The 17,825-nt window shown below is 36.2% G+C and overlaps 1 protein-coding gene across 8 annotated transcripts in view; it reads left to right on the top strand.

Moving 5' to 3' along the window:
• The window catches only part of PCNX1 (pecanex 1), a 206,688-nt gene that overhangs the window by 123,105 nt on the left and 65,758 nt on the right, over window positions 1-17,825 (top strand). For 4 of the 8 annotated variants that reach the window (XM_032245735.1, XM_032245729.1, XM_032245730.1 and 1 more), the window contains 6 exons: window positions 577-668; window positions 5,585-5,694; window positions 6,086-6,191; window positions 8,484-8,576; window positions 15,342-15,492; window positions 17,439-17,607. In XM_032245735.1, coding sequence (XP_032101626.1) covers window positions 577-668; window positions 5,585-5,694; window positions 6,086-6,191; window positions 8,484-8,576; window positions 15,342-15,492; window positions 17,439-17,607 — 721 coding nt within the window. The remainder of the gene's footprint in view (window positions 1-576; window positions 669-5,584; window positions 5,695-6,085; window positions 6,192-8,483; window positions 8,577-15,341; window positions 15,493-17,438; window positions 17,608-17,825) is intronic. The other 4 variants (XM_032245732.1, XM_032245731.1, XM_032245736.1 and 1 more) reach the window with 2 other exon arrangements.

The following is a 17,825-nucleotide window of genomic DNA, read 5'->3' as shown; positions in this document are numbered from 1 at the left end:
TAAAGGAAATCTGTTACCCATGTTTTAAAACTAAAATCTAAATATCTTAGCTATTCCCTATTCCTTATTACTAATATTCCTATTGAATCTATTTTGTTGTTGTTGCTATTGCTAGCAATTAGATCTATACCTTTTTCTGATAATTAGCACATGGGAATACAAATTTACTTCTGTGGGTAACACTGGTTCTGTTTACATAGATAAATATCTTTCAGTGAACACTTAATACATCTCCAGTTCCTTTTCAGGCTCTGAAAGCTTCATTTTTCCACATTTTTTGTTAATATAAGATCTATTCTTGAAGCATATTATAATTTTTTCTTGCTACATATAAATGTTCATTACTTCCAAGATGAATATATTTTATCTGGTAGCAAAGATTCAGGATAGCAAATCTTTGTCATGTCAAAATCTTTCTGAAAGAACAAAATGAAGTAACTGAATTTTTTGAATTCAAATTAGTAGATGTTTAATGATTGTTGACATTATAATATTTTAAATGCTTTTCAGTGACCTTTAAATTTTTTTCCATGTATTTTTATAACATATTTCTTTCCTTTTTCTTTTCCTGTCTAGCCACTACAAGCCTGCTTGCAGCACTTTACAGTTTTATCTGTAGCATTGTGGCAGTAGCCTTATTGTATGGATTATGTTACGGAGCTTTAAAGGTGAGCAATAAATGTAGTATGTTTTGTCTTTAAGGCTATATTTCTATATGAAGGTTGTTTTAAAATCAACCAATAATGATTTTTTCTTCTGTTGCCACTTAGCATTAATTTTCATGATCTTTACATGTTAAACATTATTCTCATTCTCAACTATTTTGAATTTCAAAGTAGTTTAATAGTTATCCATTACTAAAAGAAAATTCTTTTTCCCACAGTAGTCATAGGTTAATATTAGGAACAGATTATGGAAAACTAGGCTCATCTGCTATAAGGGTAGGCATAATTACAGGATATGAAATTAATTTTAAAATTCTAGTTAAGAATTTAACTGCTTTTCATATCAAAGTTTTTTTAAACTTATAAAAACAAGCTCAAGGACTACAATTTAAGATACGTTATTGGATTAGAAGATCTAGATGAGCCTTATGAACTTCTCTTTAAAAGATTGTCAACAAGTTGTAATCATAAACATTTAAAAATTTTTATAGTTAGTGATTCAATAGAGGTAGTAGTTAACTATCTTAGTTAAGGCTCACAATTCAGGCTGTTTTAACAAAGTTCCCATAGATGAGGTGGCTTATAAACAATAGAAATTTATTTCTCACAGTTCTGGGGCCTGGAAGTCTGAGATTGGGGTGCTGGATGGTCAGGTCCTGGTGAGGTCTCTCTTCCCAGTTGCAGACAACTAACTTCTTATGTCCTTAGTGGCAGAAACAGGACTTGCCCTCTGGGGTTCCTTTTTATATGGACTATGATCCTAGTCATGAGGACTCTACTCTCAGGACCTACTGACCTCCCAAAGGTGCCACCTCCTAATACCATCACACTGGGGGTGGGGATTTCAACATACGAATTAGTGGGGACACAGACAACAGGTGGTGTTTATGAATTGCTTTCAGTACATGATATTTCTAAATTTTTAATCTAAATGAACAGGTCATTTTGAGATAAGAATGCTCTTCTTTTGTCTGAGAGTGGTAAGTAGTGTCAAGTATTTGTCAAATAAAGACAGGCATCTTTTGTTTAGTTTTTTTCTTAAATACTCATTTTGTTTTATTTTAGTTGAGGCAAAATTTACATACAATGAAATCCAACTATCTGAAGTACACAATCTGATAAGTTTTGACAAACACATATACCTATGTAATTTATACCCTTATCAAGATCTAAGAGTTCCATTACCTGAGAAAGTTTCCTCACATTTCTTCCTTTCTCTCCTAATACTTACTGTTGTTATTTCTTCCACTAGGTTTGCAGTTCTTGAACTTCATATAAATGAAGTCGTACCATACGTATTCTTTTGTATCTGACTTAATTGCTCAGTGTAATACTGTTGAGATTCATCCCCATGTGTGTATCAGGAGTTTGTTTCTTTTTATTGTAGATAAGTATTCCATTTAATTTTAATTCCTTCTTACCCACATTGTATGCCTATATCACAGTTTACCTACCGTCTTAGAGATGCTTATTTGAGTTGTTTCTAGTTGAGGAATATTATGAATAGGCCTGCTGTGAACATCATCGTACAAGTCCTTTTGTGGACATGTGTATTCATTTCTCTTGGATAAATACCTGGAAATGGAATTAGCAGTTTTCCAAAGTGGTTGTACTGGACATACATATATATTTTTTAGTTTTAATTTTTATTAAAGTTGTACATTCAATATCACAGTGTCAAATAGTTCTACAGGACTTAGAGCAAGGACAGCAATCTCCTAACCCCTTTTTCCTTCCTCAGACTTACTATTTTTAACTGATTCTTTTTGGCATTATCTCCATATGTCTACTTTTTATTTCTATTTCTTGTATTTTCTGACATCTTCAGCAGAGCCCATGGACTGACCTTTATGAAAGTTAGAGGCTTGACTTACTTTATCTCTCTCTCTCTCTCTCTCTCTTTTTTTTTTTTTTTTTTTTTTTTTTGGAGATCGTTTAGAATACATGTGGTTCATTTATTCCTGAATGTATTCTAGTTTATATCCCTAGATTAGGTTAAACCATTGAGAGCTGCATTTGGACCAGGGTGTCTGGTCACCTCTAGGGTTTCCTTGCCCACATTTCTCTTCAGCATTATGCCTGCTCTTTGCATGGAGGCACCTTCCAAGAGTGTGTGTAAGAAAACGGTGGTCCCTTTATCACAGGGCTGTCACGTTGATGTCCTTCGGTGCATTGTTTAGTATCCCTCCTGTAAAGACTCAATCAAGATATTTCTTTTAAATCTTGATGACAGCCAGTTCTTATTTGTTTCCCTAAGAAATCTAGAATGCATTTTTGTATTGTTTTTGTTTTGTTTTGTTTTGTTTTGTTTTTTCCCCATATAGCCAGTGTTAATTTTAAAATTTGCCTTGGCCGTTAAGCAGCTCAAAGCCAGATTCCCTGCTTATGTCTAGGAAGTTATGGCTTTTGTCTCTCATATTCCTTTGCTCATCATCGTAAATGAGGTCCTGAGCAGGGTCATAGTTACAAGGATATTTTGCCTTATACTAATTCAAATTCATTAAGTTACTCATTTGTTTCTGAGATTTCTTTTTTTACATTTTTGTTATATTTAACAACATGATTAAAGAATAGTAACAGTTCATAAAAAGATTGTTAATTTAAACTTTCTGCAAACATCACTGAAAACTTCATTAAGTATGCAAGACTTTTTTCTTAGCCAGAAGCCCTTCCACCAAAACTCTTAAGCGCATCCAAAATCACTGCACCCAAGAGCCCTGGGTGTCCGTTGAGCAGCTGCATCACACATGTACATATCTGTCAATTAAAATGTGCAAATGGAAAAGAGACATTTCCTGACCAGTCAAGGGAAGCTTCCTGGAGGTGTCTGTCCCTGACTCGTCTACATTCTTATACCTCATATCCAACATCCCTTCACATGGGACAGCCCAGTCCAAGTGCTGGGACAGGGGCAGGTGCAAGACTGAGTGGGTGAATCATCCCTCAAAGCCCAGTGAGGTGCCCAGTGCACCACCAGCATAATGCACCTGAAAACAAGGTCCAGGAGCCCTGGCACAGGACCCTCCATCCTACCCTCCTATTCTCCTGTCAGACCAAGCAAAGAGGACAGCAGCACGGGGTCCCCACAGGACAGCACACAAGAATGCTCCAACCTCTACACCATCCTGGGACAGAAGGGGACTATGGGAATCCTGCAGTGTAGGATTAGGCAGCCCAGCCCTGCAGCTCAACAGCTCTGTGGGTAGGATGTCTCTCACTGTAGGGCCTGCTCACGTCTGTACATGAGTCCCAGAGCTAAGTGGCCTTTGGCCTTGAACTCTGATGTTTTCTCTCTCACATCAGTGACATTTTTGGCAAACTTTTCAGCCTCTTCCAACCAGTGCAGGGAGTTCCTGCATAACTTGGCTGCAAGGAGAGGGATGGTGGCATTGTCTGGCTTTAGGTAGATAACACTTTTTCAGCACCTTCACAGCACGAGCAGATTTTCCGGCAGCCATCAGAGACAGAGCAAACAGGCACCAGAGGCGGAACTCCTCAATGGCAAACTTCATAGCTCTTTCTAGGCACCATGGTTCATTGTCTTGCGCCAAGAAATAATTCAAGACACAGACACACAAGGAGTGGGTTTAGGAGTGGAAAGACAGAGAAGAAGAGAGGGAGAGAGAGAAAGCTTCCTCATGTTGAGAAAGCGGATTGCTCAAGACAGGGTCTCCCAGAGGCTTGACTTAACTTTCTCTCACCTCAGTCTGACTACTCATGTAGCCTCTCTTGTCTCCCCTATATACCTGATGTGTTTACCTTATGCTCTTCCTCCATATCTTTTGTTTTCTCCTATACTTTGCTTTCTTATGTATTTATCTCACTTTTATTCTCAAGCTCTTAAGATATTGTTTAACTTTTCAGTACATTCAAACATATCAAGGATTCACTTTCTGGTTCTACTGCTTAACTGGACAAATTACTTAAACCCTCTTCTTATCTATAAATTGGGTAGTAATAATACATATTTTCAAGGTTATTGTAAAAATTATTTGGGAAATACAAAGATCCAAGGATACAGCTCTACACAGTGTTCAATATAAGATTTTGATGTAGCCATTAAAAAAAATAAAATGTCTGTGTTATGATGTGAAACAATTTTCAAGTCTACTTTTAAGTGGGGAAAAAAGGCAAGTTGTATTAAAAACCACCATTTGGGTCCCCACTCCTACCATGTTTCCTTTCCGAATCGCCAGAGAACAATGAAGGATTAGAATAGTGTCCACCTCACAGGACATACTTAAGAACTGTTACCTGTTCCAGTTAGTGTATTGCCCACTCTCTGTCAGGTATCATGCTGATAGACTCCAGAGATGCTACAATGAGCAGAGCTCACATGGGAGTGACCACATGTGTGGTGGCCTTGGAAGTTAGCCTTTGTAGTATTTCCTTCTAGGGTTGCACACTTATTCATTCAGAAAACAGTTACTGAATGCCTGCTCAGTGCTGTGGAGGACGTATATATTATATGGGCAAAGGCATCAAGAAAGCAACATACCAAATGTCAGCCTTTTCTTTTGCCTAATGTATCATGTATTGTCTTTTTCTGCTCTATTATTGTATATAAAATTTACTGTGTCAAGATATCTTATTCTTCAAAAAGGAACACAGTTTACTACAAACTAAATGTGAAAGAATTGATAGCCACATGCATCAAAAGCAAATTGTTCCTAGTGTATGAATAGAGCTCTCATGCCCCCTTGCCCAAAAAATCTGTAGCTTTAGTACCAAAGACATCTAGTGTCTAGATTCTAGCTCATCAGAAAATAATAAATCTAAATTTTTCTGGAACAAACTGCAATTAACGTGGCAAAAATTTTGTTGAATTTAAGTTCATTGTCTTTTATAGCACATAAAAGGATTATGTGCTATATTGTAAATTAGAAGCATATAATTCTGTTAAATTCATATTTCCACAGGATTCTTGGGATGGCCAGCATATTCCAGTACTATTTTCCATTTTTTGTGGTTTGTTAGTGGCAGTGTCTTATCATCTCAGCCGACAAAGCAGTGATCCATCTGTACTTTTGTAAGTGAACTCAGTTGTTATTGAATTAAAGAAATTTAAGTAAGTTGGTGATTTTCTCAAATAACTTTCAAAATTTCTTTTTCCCAATGCCTTTCCAAAGTGCTATTGGCCTAATCTATATTAAGTTTCAAAATATGTTAACTTTGGATCATTCTAATCAGATTGGCTAAGAATATTAGTGTTTTCCTTCCCAATTATTGAAACTATGTTTTAATAAAAATGTTTTCACTGTATGCTTATTTATGGTATCCTAAACATTTTGGAATTTCTCATTTGGTAATGATTAAAATATACTTGAATCACTTGATTTCTATCATAAACTTTATTGCCCGTTTGAATTATTGGTTTTCAGATTATATATGTATTTTTTTTCCTCTTTTTTAACACAAAGCTCTTTAGTGCAATCCAGGATTTTTCCAAAAATGGAAGAGAAAAATCCAGAAGACCCTCTAGCTGAAGTAAAAGATCCACTTCCTGAAAAACTTAGAAATTCTGTTGTAAGTTTTAACATTTAGAATCACTTAAAAGACTTAAATCTTAGACAGTTGATTATGTTATATGATGACACTTTTTGAAAGTCTTTAGCAATTGGAGAAAAATGTATAGTTACAGTTTATAGGATTAGTTGTACATTGTTGATTGTCTTTATTCCAAATATTAACATGTAAGAAATGCTCATTCCTCAGACTTGGTTTGTGTGTAGAACAGAACACTAAACATTTATTTTTAGGTCAGGTGAAATTAAGTAATTTCATTGGTCATTGAACTTTTATTCCTATTCAATTTAGACTAGGATCTGAAACATTAGTATTAACATAAATTAGATTCATTTTGTTGTTATTGTTCATCTTGTTGAAAAAAAAATCTATGTCTTGGTAAGTCATTCGTTAGTCTTTAGGTTGTTTTATTTCTCAAGGGCAGTCTGAAAACTGTGTATATTCCAGGCTGAAGGAGAGAACAATAACCTTTATTAATTTACTATACTTAAGGAAATGCAGTAATTTTTAAAATTTCTAATTTAGTGAATTACAATGTTGCTTATATTCTTTCACTATTTGAGAAATGAATTCTGTAAATTCATGTCTGTTTATGGAGTAAAACAAAATCTTTTTCTCAGATTTAGGTAATTTTCATTTGTAAAAGACTGAATTTATATAGATGTTGAATTAGACACATTTACTTTCAGGGAGCTTGACCTGTTCACGTATTCTTTCAGAAACTTTAGAAATATAAAACTCTCAAGATATTAGAATGGCTTTTTTCTAACTTTAGTTTCCATATTGGCAGAGGATGTTTCAGGTTACGTATAGTAGGATATTCTGCATATGCTTATAAGCATAAGTCTAAGAGGTGAGTTGATGACCAAAGATACCAAGAGGTTTCTGGTTTTTCTATAACCACTGATAGAACCAAAATGTAGTAAGTAAAATGGGACTTAAGCACATGGTTTTTACATGTTGAAAGACCAATGAACACATAAATTATCCAAAGGGATATACCCCTATAAATGGCACTATGGTCAGGAGTGGTGGCACGTGCCTGTAGTCCCAGGTACTTGGGCGACTAAAACTGGAGGATCCCTTGAGCCCAGGGGTTCTGAGCTCTAGTGTGAAATGACTGTACCTGTGAAAAGACACTGTACTCTAGCCTGGGCAACATAGTGAGACCCTGTCTCAAAAGCAAACAAACAAAAATTACAGTAACTTAAGGTACCTTATTTTGTTACCCCATATGTAAAAGAAAAACTTACAGGCCAGGCGTGGTGGCTTACGCCTGTAATCCCCAGCACTTTGGGAGGCTGAGGCAGGTGGATCACGAGGTCAGGAGATCAAGACCATCCTTGCCAACATGAGGAAGCCCTGTCTCTACTAAAAACACAAAAAAATTAGCTGGGCGTGGTGGTGCATGCCTATAATCCCAGCTGCTCAGGAGGCTGAGGCAGGGAAATCGCTTGAACCTGGGAGACGGAGATTGCAATGAGCCGAGATTGTGCCACTGCATTACAGCCTAGGTGACAGAGAAAGACTCTGTCTCAAAAAAAAAAAAAAAAAAAAAAAAAAAAAGTACAGACCAATGGGGGAATAAAATCTTCATTCTAAAAGACTCTATTGTAATATGTTATATGGCATGCAGAACTAGATAAGTTATTCAGTTTCCTTAGCATTACAGTGTCAAAATCAAAATTTGAGGAAATTGACGAAGAAAATAAGATTTATTGTGGTTAATTATTATGGTTAATTATTATTATATTTATTGCGGTTAATTATTATTAGAAAATATATAGAAGTGTGCCAGGTGTGGTGGCTCACACCTGTAATCCCAGCACTTTGGGAGGCCAAGGTGGGTGTATCACTTGAGGTCAGGAGTTCAAGATCAGCCTGGCCAACATGGTGAAACCCTGTCTCTACTAAAAATACAAAAAATTAGCTGGGTGTGGTGGCGTGTGGTGGCACATGCCTTCAGTCCCAGCTTCTTGAGAGGCTGAAGCAGGAGAATCGCTTGAACCCAGGAGGTGGAGGGTGCAGTGAGCCGAGATCATGCTGCTGCACTCCAGCCTGGGCAACAGAGTGAAACTCCAGAGAGAGAGAAAGAGAAGTGCAGGGACGGAGGGGGAATGGGATCTAGAAGTGTTAGAGTATCAATGAAAAATTCTTGTTTTTTTTTCTTTAATACCAACCAAGCTAGCCAGGCAAAAAGTTATTTCTTAAACTTTACCAATTGGGAATAAAGGAAAAAAGATTTTTAAAATTTTTATGTAATTGTTTAATAATCCTTTTTTACCCCTACAGAGTGAACGATTGCAGTCTGACCTAGTAGTATGCATTGTAATTGGTGTGCTGTATTTTGCTATTCATGTAAGCACAGTCTTCACAGTATTGCAGGTAAGGAATCATTTTCTTCTTTTATTTGTTTGTTTGTTTGAGATAGGATCTCACTGTGTCACCCAGGCTGGAGTGCAGTGTTATAATCACAGTTCATTGCAATCTTGAACCCCTGGGCTCAAGCGATCCTCCCACTCAGCCTCCCAAGTAACTAGGACTACAGATGTGCGCCACCACACCAGTCTAATTTGAAGAATTTTGTTTGTTTGTTTGTTTTTAGTAGAAACTGAGTCTTGTTGTGTTGCCCAGGCTGGTCTCAAACACCTGGGTTCAAGCAATTCCTCTGCCCCAGTCTCCCAAAGTGCTGGAATTAATAGACATGAGCTACTGCACCCAGCCTGTCTATGTTTAAATACACAAATACTTGCATTGTGTTACAGTTGCCTATGGTATTCAGTACAGTAACATGCTATACATTTTTGTAGTTTAGGAGCAGTAGACTCTACCACATAGTCTCAGTGTGTGGTAGGCCATACTGTCTTATCTATGTGAGTACACTCTGATGTTTGTACAATGATGGCATTGCCTAACAACACATTTCTCACACATTTCTCATAATGCATCTTGTTGTTAAGCAGCACATGACTATAACTTTGTTTGGACTGATTTCTGATTTGATGTTAATGTTTGTCCATAGTACTGAAATACATGACTTTTTGTTTTTTATCAACAAATACTTATTTTCTCATGATTTCTCTGGGTTATGAATCTGGGAGTGGCTTTGCTGGATGATTCTAGCTCAAGATCTTTCATGATGCTACAATCATCTGAGTTCATGGTTTACAGGCCTCAGTTTCTTCTGACTATTGACCAGAGACCTCAGTTCCCCTCCATGTGGTTCTCACCTTAGGCTGCCTAACTGTACTCACAAATGGCAGCTAGTTTCCCCCAGAGCAAGTGATCCTTGAGAGACAAAGCCTAAGACAGGAGCTGTACTCTTTTATAACCTGATATTGGATATGGCATGCCACCAGTTCTTCCATATTCTGTTGTGTACATAGACCAACCCTGGTACATGTGAGAAGAGAATATATTAAAGTATAAAAGCAAGAGGCAAGGATCATGGGAACCATTTCAGAAGCTGGACTACCACAGTCCATTAGTAGACCTCCATGATCGACATCCCTTCTATATGTAAAGTGTGCATACCCTCTCCTAAAACCCCCAAAAGTCTCATTCCAGAAAAGTTGAAAGTCTAGAATGTTATTATCTAAATCAGGTTCAGGTAAGAGTAAGGCTTCTTAGGTGTTGTTCCTTAAGTACAGCTCATCATTCCTTTCATCTGTAGGGCATGTAATTATCATGTTTAGTCCCCTGCATTATTTTGTGCATATCCATGTTTCCATTTGGTGTCATTTTCCTCCTACTTGAAAGATTTCCTAGGACATTTCTTTTTTGTTTAGGGGCAAAGTCTCACTGTGTTGCCCAGGCTGGTCTCAAACCCCTGAGCTAAAGTGATCCTCCTGCCGTGGTCTCCCAAAGTGCTAGGATGACAGGTGTGAACCCCCACACCTGGCTGTCCTAGGACATTTCTTGTGATGAAAATCTGCACGTTTTCTTGGCTTTTGTAGTTCCGAATAAGTCCTTATTTCGCCATTGGTGTTGAAAGATACTTCTTTGGTTATAAAATTCTAAGATGACAGTTTTTTTTTCTCTTTTAGTGCATGAAGATGTTGCTCCACTGTCTTCTCCCTTTTGCTTCTGACTGAATTTATTCCTATGTAGATAACTTATTTTTTTTCTTAAGCTATCTTTTTATTGCTAGTTTTTACAAATTTGATTGTGATGTACCTTCACATAGTTCATGTTTCTGTGCTTGGGGTTTATTGAATCTGTGGTTTATAGTTTTCATTAAATTTGGAAATTTTCTGGCATTATTCCTCTAGACATTCTTCATTTTTTTTCATAATGGGTGTATATCTTTATGGGGTACCTGAGATACTTTGATACAGGCATGCAATGTGTAATAATCACATGGTAAATGGAGGATTCCTCTCCTCAAGCATTTGTGCTTTGTGTTATGATCCAGTTATACTCTTAGTTATCTTTAAATGTACAATTAAATTATTATTGACTGTAGTTACCCTGTTGCGGTATCAAATACTAGGTTTTATGCATTCTTTCTACTACTTTTTGTATCCATTAACCATCGCTACCTCCCCTCACCACCCGTCCTACCCTTCTCAGTCTCTGATAATCATCATTCCACTCTCTATTTCCATGAGTTCAATTGTTTTAATTTTTAGCTCCCACAAATAAATGAGAACATGTGAAGTTTCTCTTTCTGTACCAGGCTTATTTCACTTAACACAGTGACCTACAGTTCCATCTATGGTATAGCAAATGACAGAATCGCATTGTTTTTTATGGCTGAATAGTACTCCATTGTGTATGTACCACATTTTCTTTATTCATTCATCTGGTGATGAACACTTAGGTTGCCTCCAAGTCGCCTCCAAGTCATGGCTAATATGAACAGTGCTGCAACAAACATTGAATACAGATATCTCTTCAATAAATTGATTTCCTTTATTTTGAGTATGTATCTAGCATTGGGATTGCTGGATAATATGGTAACTCTATTTTTAGTTTTCTCAGGAGCTTCCAAACTGTTCTCCATAGTGGTTGTACTAACTTACATTCCAACCAACAGTGGAAGAATTCAGCAGTGAAGCCATCTAGTCCTGGGCTTTTCTTTACTGGGTGACTTTTTATTATGGCTTCGGTCTTGTTACATGTTATGATCTGTTCAGCTTTTGGATTTCTTCATTGTTTAATCTTGCTAGGTTGTATGTGTCTAGGAATTAATCCATTTCCTCTAGATTTTCCAATTTATTGGCATATAGTTGCTCATAGTAGCCACTAATGATACTCTGAATTTTTGCAGTATTGTAATATATCCTTTTTCATCTCTCATTTTATTTATTTGGGTCTTCTCTCTTTCATTTTCTGGTTAAAGATATGTCAATTTTATCTCTTTTTAGAAAAACCCAACTTTTCAGTTATTTGATCTTTTGTATTGTTTCTTCATTTTACTTTCATTTATTTCTGCTTATCTTTCGTAGGTCCTCGTTCCTTGAGGTACATCATGAGGTTGTTTGCACTCTTTGTACTTTTTTGATGGAGGCATTTATTACTATAAATTTCCCTTTAGCACTGCTTTTGCTATATTCAATAGGTTTTAGTACATTGTATTTTCATTTGTTTTGGAGATTTTTAAATTTTATTTTCAGTTTCTTCATTGACCCAATGTTCATTCAGGAGCACATTGTTTAACATCCGTTTAATTGTACAGTTTCCAAAGTTCCTCTTATTTATTTTTAGTTTTATTTCTTCATGGTCTAAGAAGATACTTCATATGATTTCAATTTTTAAAAATTTGTTGAGACTTGTTTTGTGATAACATGTAGTCTGTCCTGGAGAATGTCTCATGTATTGATGAGAAGAATGTGTATTCTGCAGCTATTGGATGACATAAATGTTCTGTAAATGTCTGCTAGGTTCATTTGTTCTATGGTGCAGACTAAGTCTGATACTTCTTTGTTGATTTTCTGTCTAGGTGATCTGTCCAATATTGAAATTGGGTTGTTGATGTTCCCAACTATTATTATATTGGGGTCTGTCTCACTAGCTTTAATAATACTTGCCTTACGTATCTGCATTCTCTGGTGTAGGGTGCATATATTTACAGTTGTTATACCCTTTTCTGGACTAATCCCTGTATTATATGATGACCTTCGTTGTCTCTTTTCATGTCTTTTGACTTATAGTTTATTTTGTCTGATACAAGTACATCATGTCTTTTGACTTATAGTTTATTTTGTCTGATACAAGTACATCATGTCTTTTGACTTATAGTTTATTTTGTCTGATACAAGTATAGCTCTGCCACCATGCTTTTGATTTCTATTTACCTGGAATATATTTTTAAATTTCTTCTCTTTCAGTCTGTGTGTGTGTTTATAGGTGAAGTTAGTTTCCTGTAGGCAGCATATAGTTGGCTCTTTTTCAAGCAGACTATATTTTTACTTATATTTATGTTGGCATCAGGATACACATCTGGACAGTCTACATCTTTTAACTGGGGAATTTAAGCCATTTACATTCACGGTTTTTTGCTAGACGAAGGCATACTCCCATCATTTTGTTCATTGTTTGCTGAATGTTCTCTATATCCTTTGTTCTTTTCTTGCTTTTATTGTTTACCCTTCAATTTGATTTTTTTTTTGTAGTAATAACATATCACTTAAAAAAAATCATTTGTCTTCTTTACCAATGATTTTATCCTCTCATGTATTTCATGATGGTAGATATCATCCTTCTGCTACTTATTATAGGACTCAGTAATTTCTTGTAGAACCAGTCTACTGATAATGAATTCTTAGTCTTTGCTTTTTTGGTAAAGATATTATTTCTCCTTTATTTTTGAAGGATAAAGCTTTTCTGGGTATACTGTTTTTAGCTGAAGAGTTTTTTTCTTTCAGTACTTTGAATGTATTACCCCACTGGCTTCTGGCTTGTGAGGTTTCTACTGAGAAAGTAGATGTTAGTCAGATGGGGATTTCCTTGTATATAAGTTAACTCTTTTCTCTTGCTGTTTTCAGAATTCTCTTTTTGTCTTTGACTTTTGACAGTTTGACTATAATGTACCTTGGAAAAGACCTTATTGAGTGAACTGTATTTGGGAACGCTGTGCTTTCCATATCTAGGTATCTGTATTTCCTCTAAGACTTGGGAAATTTTCATCTATTATTTTCTTAAATAGGCTTCTAGAAACTCCAAAATTCAAATGTGTTTGGTCATTTTTACGGTGTCACATATATCATATGAGGTTTTTAAATTCTTATTTTCTTTCTTTCTTTTTCTTGGTCTGAGGGTTTGTCTTTTTTTTAAACCCATCTTAAAGTTCAGAAATTATTTCTTCTGCTAGATCTAATCTGTTGTTGAACCTCTTGCTTATATTTTTTTTTGGAGATGGAGTTTCGCTCGTTACCCAGGCTGGAGTGCAATGACGCGATCTCGGCTCACCGCAACCTCCGCCTCCTGGGTTCAGGCAATTCTCCTGCCTCAGCCTCCTGAGTAGCTGGGACTACAGGCATGCGCCACCATGCCCAGCTAATTTTTTGTAGTTTTTTAGTAGAGACGGGGTTTCACCATGTTGACCAGGATGGTCTCGATCTCTTGACCTCGTGATCCACCCGCCTTGGCCTCCCAAAGTGCTGGGATTACAGGCTTGAGCCACCGCGCCCGGCCTTGCTTATATTTTTTATTTCATTTGTTGAATTCTTCAGTTCCACAATTTCTGTTTGTTTCCTTTTTATGATATATCTCTTTGTTGAGTTTTTCATTTAGATCATTAGTTGATATTTTGATTTCTTGGTATTATTCATATGTGTTCTCTTGTATCTCACTGAGTTTCCTTCATATCATTATTTTGAATTCTTTTTCAGACATTTCACAGATTTCCTTTTCTTTGGTATCTGTTACTGGAAAATTATGTTCCTTTAGTGATACTGTATTTTCTTGCTTTTTCATGTTTCTTATGTCCTTACATTGATATCTGCACATCTGGTATAACAGTTTTTTCCAATTGTATGGATTGGCGTTTGGAAAGAAAGACTGTTTCCTGTAGCTGTACCTATGGTGTTGGTTGGACAGGATGCTTTGGCTCTGATTCTGGGTGTATATGGTAGTGTACTCTCCATATGATTTATTTGGCTGTAATTGGTGTCAGTGAGGTCTATGAATTCCTCAGTGGCTTAGGCTGCATTTGTTAATAGAGGCTGTGATGAGGCATTGCTAGGGATACAGAGCTAGGCAGGCTAGTCCTCAGGCACCAGTAGCGGCTGCAGTAGGTTGGGTTCACTAGTCCTTGGGCCATGGGTCGGCATACATGGGTGCCTGTGGTGGTGGTTGTCGAGTCTTTAGTCGGCATACTTGACTGTTGGTTGTAGCAGGGAACAGAAGTTTTAAGATGCATACATCTTTCTAATAAATGGCTTTTCTCCAGTATGAACCAGGATATGGCACCTCAGATGACGATCCCTGTTGAAGGCCTTGCCACAGCCTTCATAGTCATAAATGGTCCCTGTCCTGTGCGCTTGCACAGGTATGCATCAAGCTTTTAGGCCTTGTTGTAATTGGTGATGCAGTCTAGGAAGAAACAGATGACCCTCCTGTGAAGCATGAGGGGTAGCGGTGGAAAGACTGAGCTCTTGCTGGCTGTGATGTACAGGTCAGTGATGGTTATAGATGAGAACACCACAGTGAACAAGGCTGGTGGTTACAGGATACCTGGGCCTCCATGCAGTGCGACAGGCACACAGCCATGCACTAAGCCATGTACTATGAATTAGTGCATGCAGCCAACTGCTCCAGGTGGACCCTGCCTTACCCCATTATCTCTGCTCTGAAAACAATTTAATATATTGCTCTAAACATCTTGTAGAACATTCATGTAATAGGCAATACACCTTAGGCCACTCTCTTATTATACAGTAGTATAAGACACCAGAGAAAGTAGTTAACACATTTCAAAATATCTGTGATATATGATTAGTCACTAACTTTCAAGACTGATTAGAACAAACTACATAATTTAGAAATGTTAACTGTAGAAAATACCTTGTTCTTAGATTCTTAAAATGGATGTTGTTCATTATCAAATGGAAAATTGAACTGACAAATTAGAATTTCTACAGTGAGTCTCAAAATTACTCCTAATTTTATCACTTTTATTGTTTTTTTTTTTTTTTTTTTTTTTAGCCTGCTCTCAAGTATGTGTTGTATACATTGGTTGGCTTTGTGGGTTTTGTAACACATTATGTGCTGCCTCAAGTTAGAAAACAGCTACCATGGCACTGTTTCTCTCATCCTCTGCTAAAGACAGTAGAGTATAATCAATATGAAGTTCGAAGTAAGTATTTCATTAGCACTTTTCCCTTCACTGTATTGATAGATGACTGATTTAAATGAATATCATCAGGGAATATTTTGGCTTGTGTTTCTTTTGCTTAAGCTTGTAGCTGTTAATGAATCTAATATCTTGCAGGATGCTTTATTTTAGCTGAAATATGAGTGTCAGTGCTGCAGTGCCAATTTTCCACAGAAGAAACTTACTTCTCCCCTCTCTATGTTCTTATTCACAGAATTCTCACTGATGAATCCTCCTGTGTATGCCCATTACTTCTCTTTCCTGACCCTATTGTTCCCCCTAATTAGTTTTCAATGCCATATACAGGCAATCCAATCCTCTTTAAGGTCTCTCTATTTGAAATAGTTTTAACTTAATGCCTAGGGAGGAAGAAAGGTCTTTGTTCCTTTTTCTGCCAGAGACTCTGTGTCCTACCAGAAAGGAGTGTAAAAGAGTTGATAAAGTGAAAAGAAATTAAAGACATTTTTAATTGCTGTTATTAGTTCAGATTTGCAATAAAGTATAAAATGATGAAAAAAAGAGAGAAGGCTTGTTCACTTGCTAAGCTTCTTCCTTGCCTCTGTAAACCCTGACATTTCTTTCCTGTTGTAAGTATTCAGTTCTTGTTCATTGACCGTGTTATCTGTAATATATTGTACCTTCTTATTTTAGAAAAATAATAAATGTTCATGTCTATGTCATAATTACATACCAATGATTAAATCAGCCAACTTTTTTCTCACAGTTTTTTTTCAGTTAGCAAATTATTATAGAGTAAATCATTCAGCTGCTTGAATATAACTTTTTTAAAGAACCCCAAAGCCTTTGAAAGCTTCCTAATAAAGAAAAATGACATGAAACTGCGTAAGAATCTTTTTTTTTGAGACGGAGTTTTGCTCTTGTTACCCAGGCTGGAGTGCAATGGCACAATTTTGGCTCACCGCAACCTCTGCCTCCTGGATTCAAGTCATTCTCCTGCCTCAGCCTCCCAAGTAGCTGGGATTACAGGCATGTGCCACCACACCCAGCTAATTTTGTATTTTTAGTAGAGACGGGGTTTCTCCATGTTGGTCAGGCTGGCCTTGAATTCCTAACATCAGGTGATCTGCCTGCCTTGGCCTCTCAAGGTACTGGTATTACAGGCATAATCTGAAGCTGCTTAAGAATCTTTATTGGCCCATTTATACCCTCAGAAAAATAATTCAGAATGAGATATGTTTTTAATGGTGAACTATTATTGCTTTCATATATAAATGATGACACATCTAGTTTGTTTTAAAAACCACCACTTTTCATTAAAATATTGATCTTTTTTAAAATTTTTAAGTCTTAGAACATTTAATTTAAATACAGATTTTGAATCAGTATAATATTTGACTAATTTATAGTACTAACAGCAAAGTTGTTGTTTCTTCTGTCCTGATTTTAGCAACTCAAAGAAAAAATATTATTTCTTAGAGAACTTCCTAAAGCCAGATGATACTGTTTTCAGATAGCCAAAGAACCATGTTTTAAATCTTTCAGTTTATTCTAGACACTTTCTCCAATGAAATAATTTGTAGCATTGGGAAAAAATATTATTGCCAATGAAAATGACTCTTATGAAGTATGTGAATTCAAATCATATCATATTTTTATTTATTTTGGGAAGAAGAAGCAATGTAATAATCATCAGTAATCTTTTTCCATAAGTTGTAAGCATAAATGAAAAAAGTTATGGTTAAAATATGAGGTTTCAAGAATTAAAGTTTAAAATGAAACTCATCTAAATGTTAAATCATGTCTAAATCACAAATTTGTAAGTATCTCAGAGCTCATAGAAGTTGACAGTTGATTAAAGTACTTACTGGCTTTTTAAAAACATTTTATATGTAGTTTGGTACTAAATTTGAGTTGTAAAATTTTTCTTTCTCATCACATTGACAAACTATACGTTAGATAACATGTAGTTTTCTTGATTTATATTGCCTTGTTAGATGCGGCCACTATGATGTGGTTTGAGAAACTTCATGTGTGGCTTCTTTTCATGGAGAAGAATATAATCTATCCATTGATTGTTCTCAATGAACTTAGCAGCAGTGCAGAGGCAATTGCTAGTCCAAAGAAACTAGATACAGAGTAAGTATAATAGTCTTCTAATCTTGTCTGACTTCTGGGGGCTGTTATAAACAATGTCTTAAGTTGTTGGTAAAATGTTGAATAATAATTGAATGTTTCCTTCATGCAAGGTACTGTGAGACTAAAAGTTTAGGTGACATTTTGTCCTTGACTTCCCTTTTTTAAACATGTTTCTACTGTTGGCATATTCTCTACTCCAGACATTTCATTGTCAATTA

Source organism: Sapajus apella, unplaced genomic scaffold (assembly GCF_009761245.1).
Source record: "Sapajus apella isolate SASKATOON/1434 unplaced genomic scaffold, GSC_monkey_1.0 scaffold59, whole genome shotgun sequence".
Classification (NCBI taxonomy): domain Eukaryota; kingdom Metazoa; phylum Chordata; class Mammalia; order Primates; family Cebidae; genus Sapajus; species Sapajus apella.
Note: the sequence above shows the minus strand (reverse complement) of the source record. Positions and strands in the feature narration are given on the sequence as shown.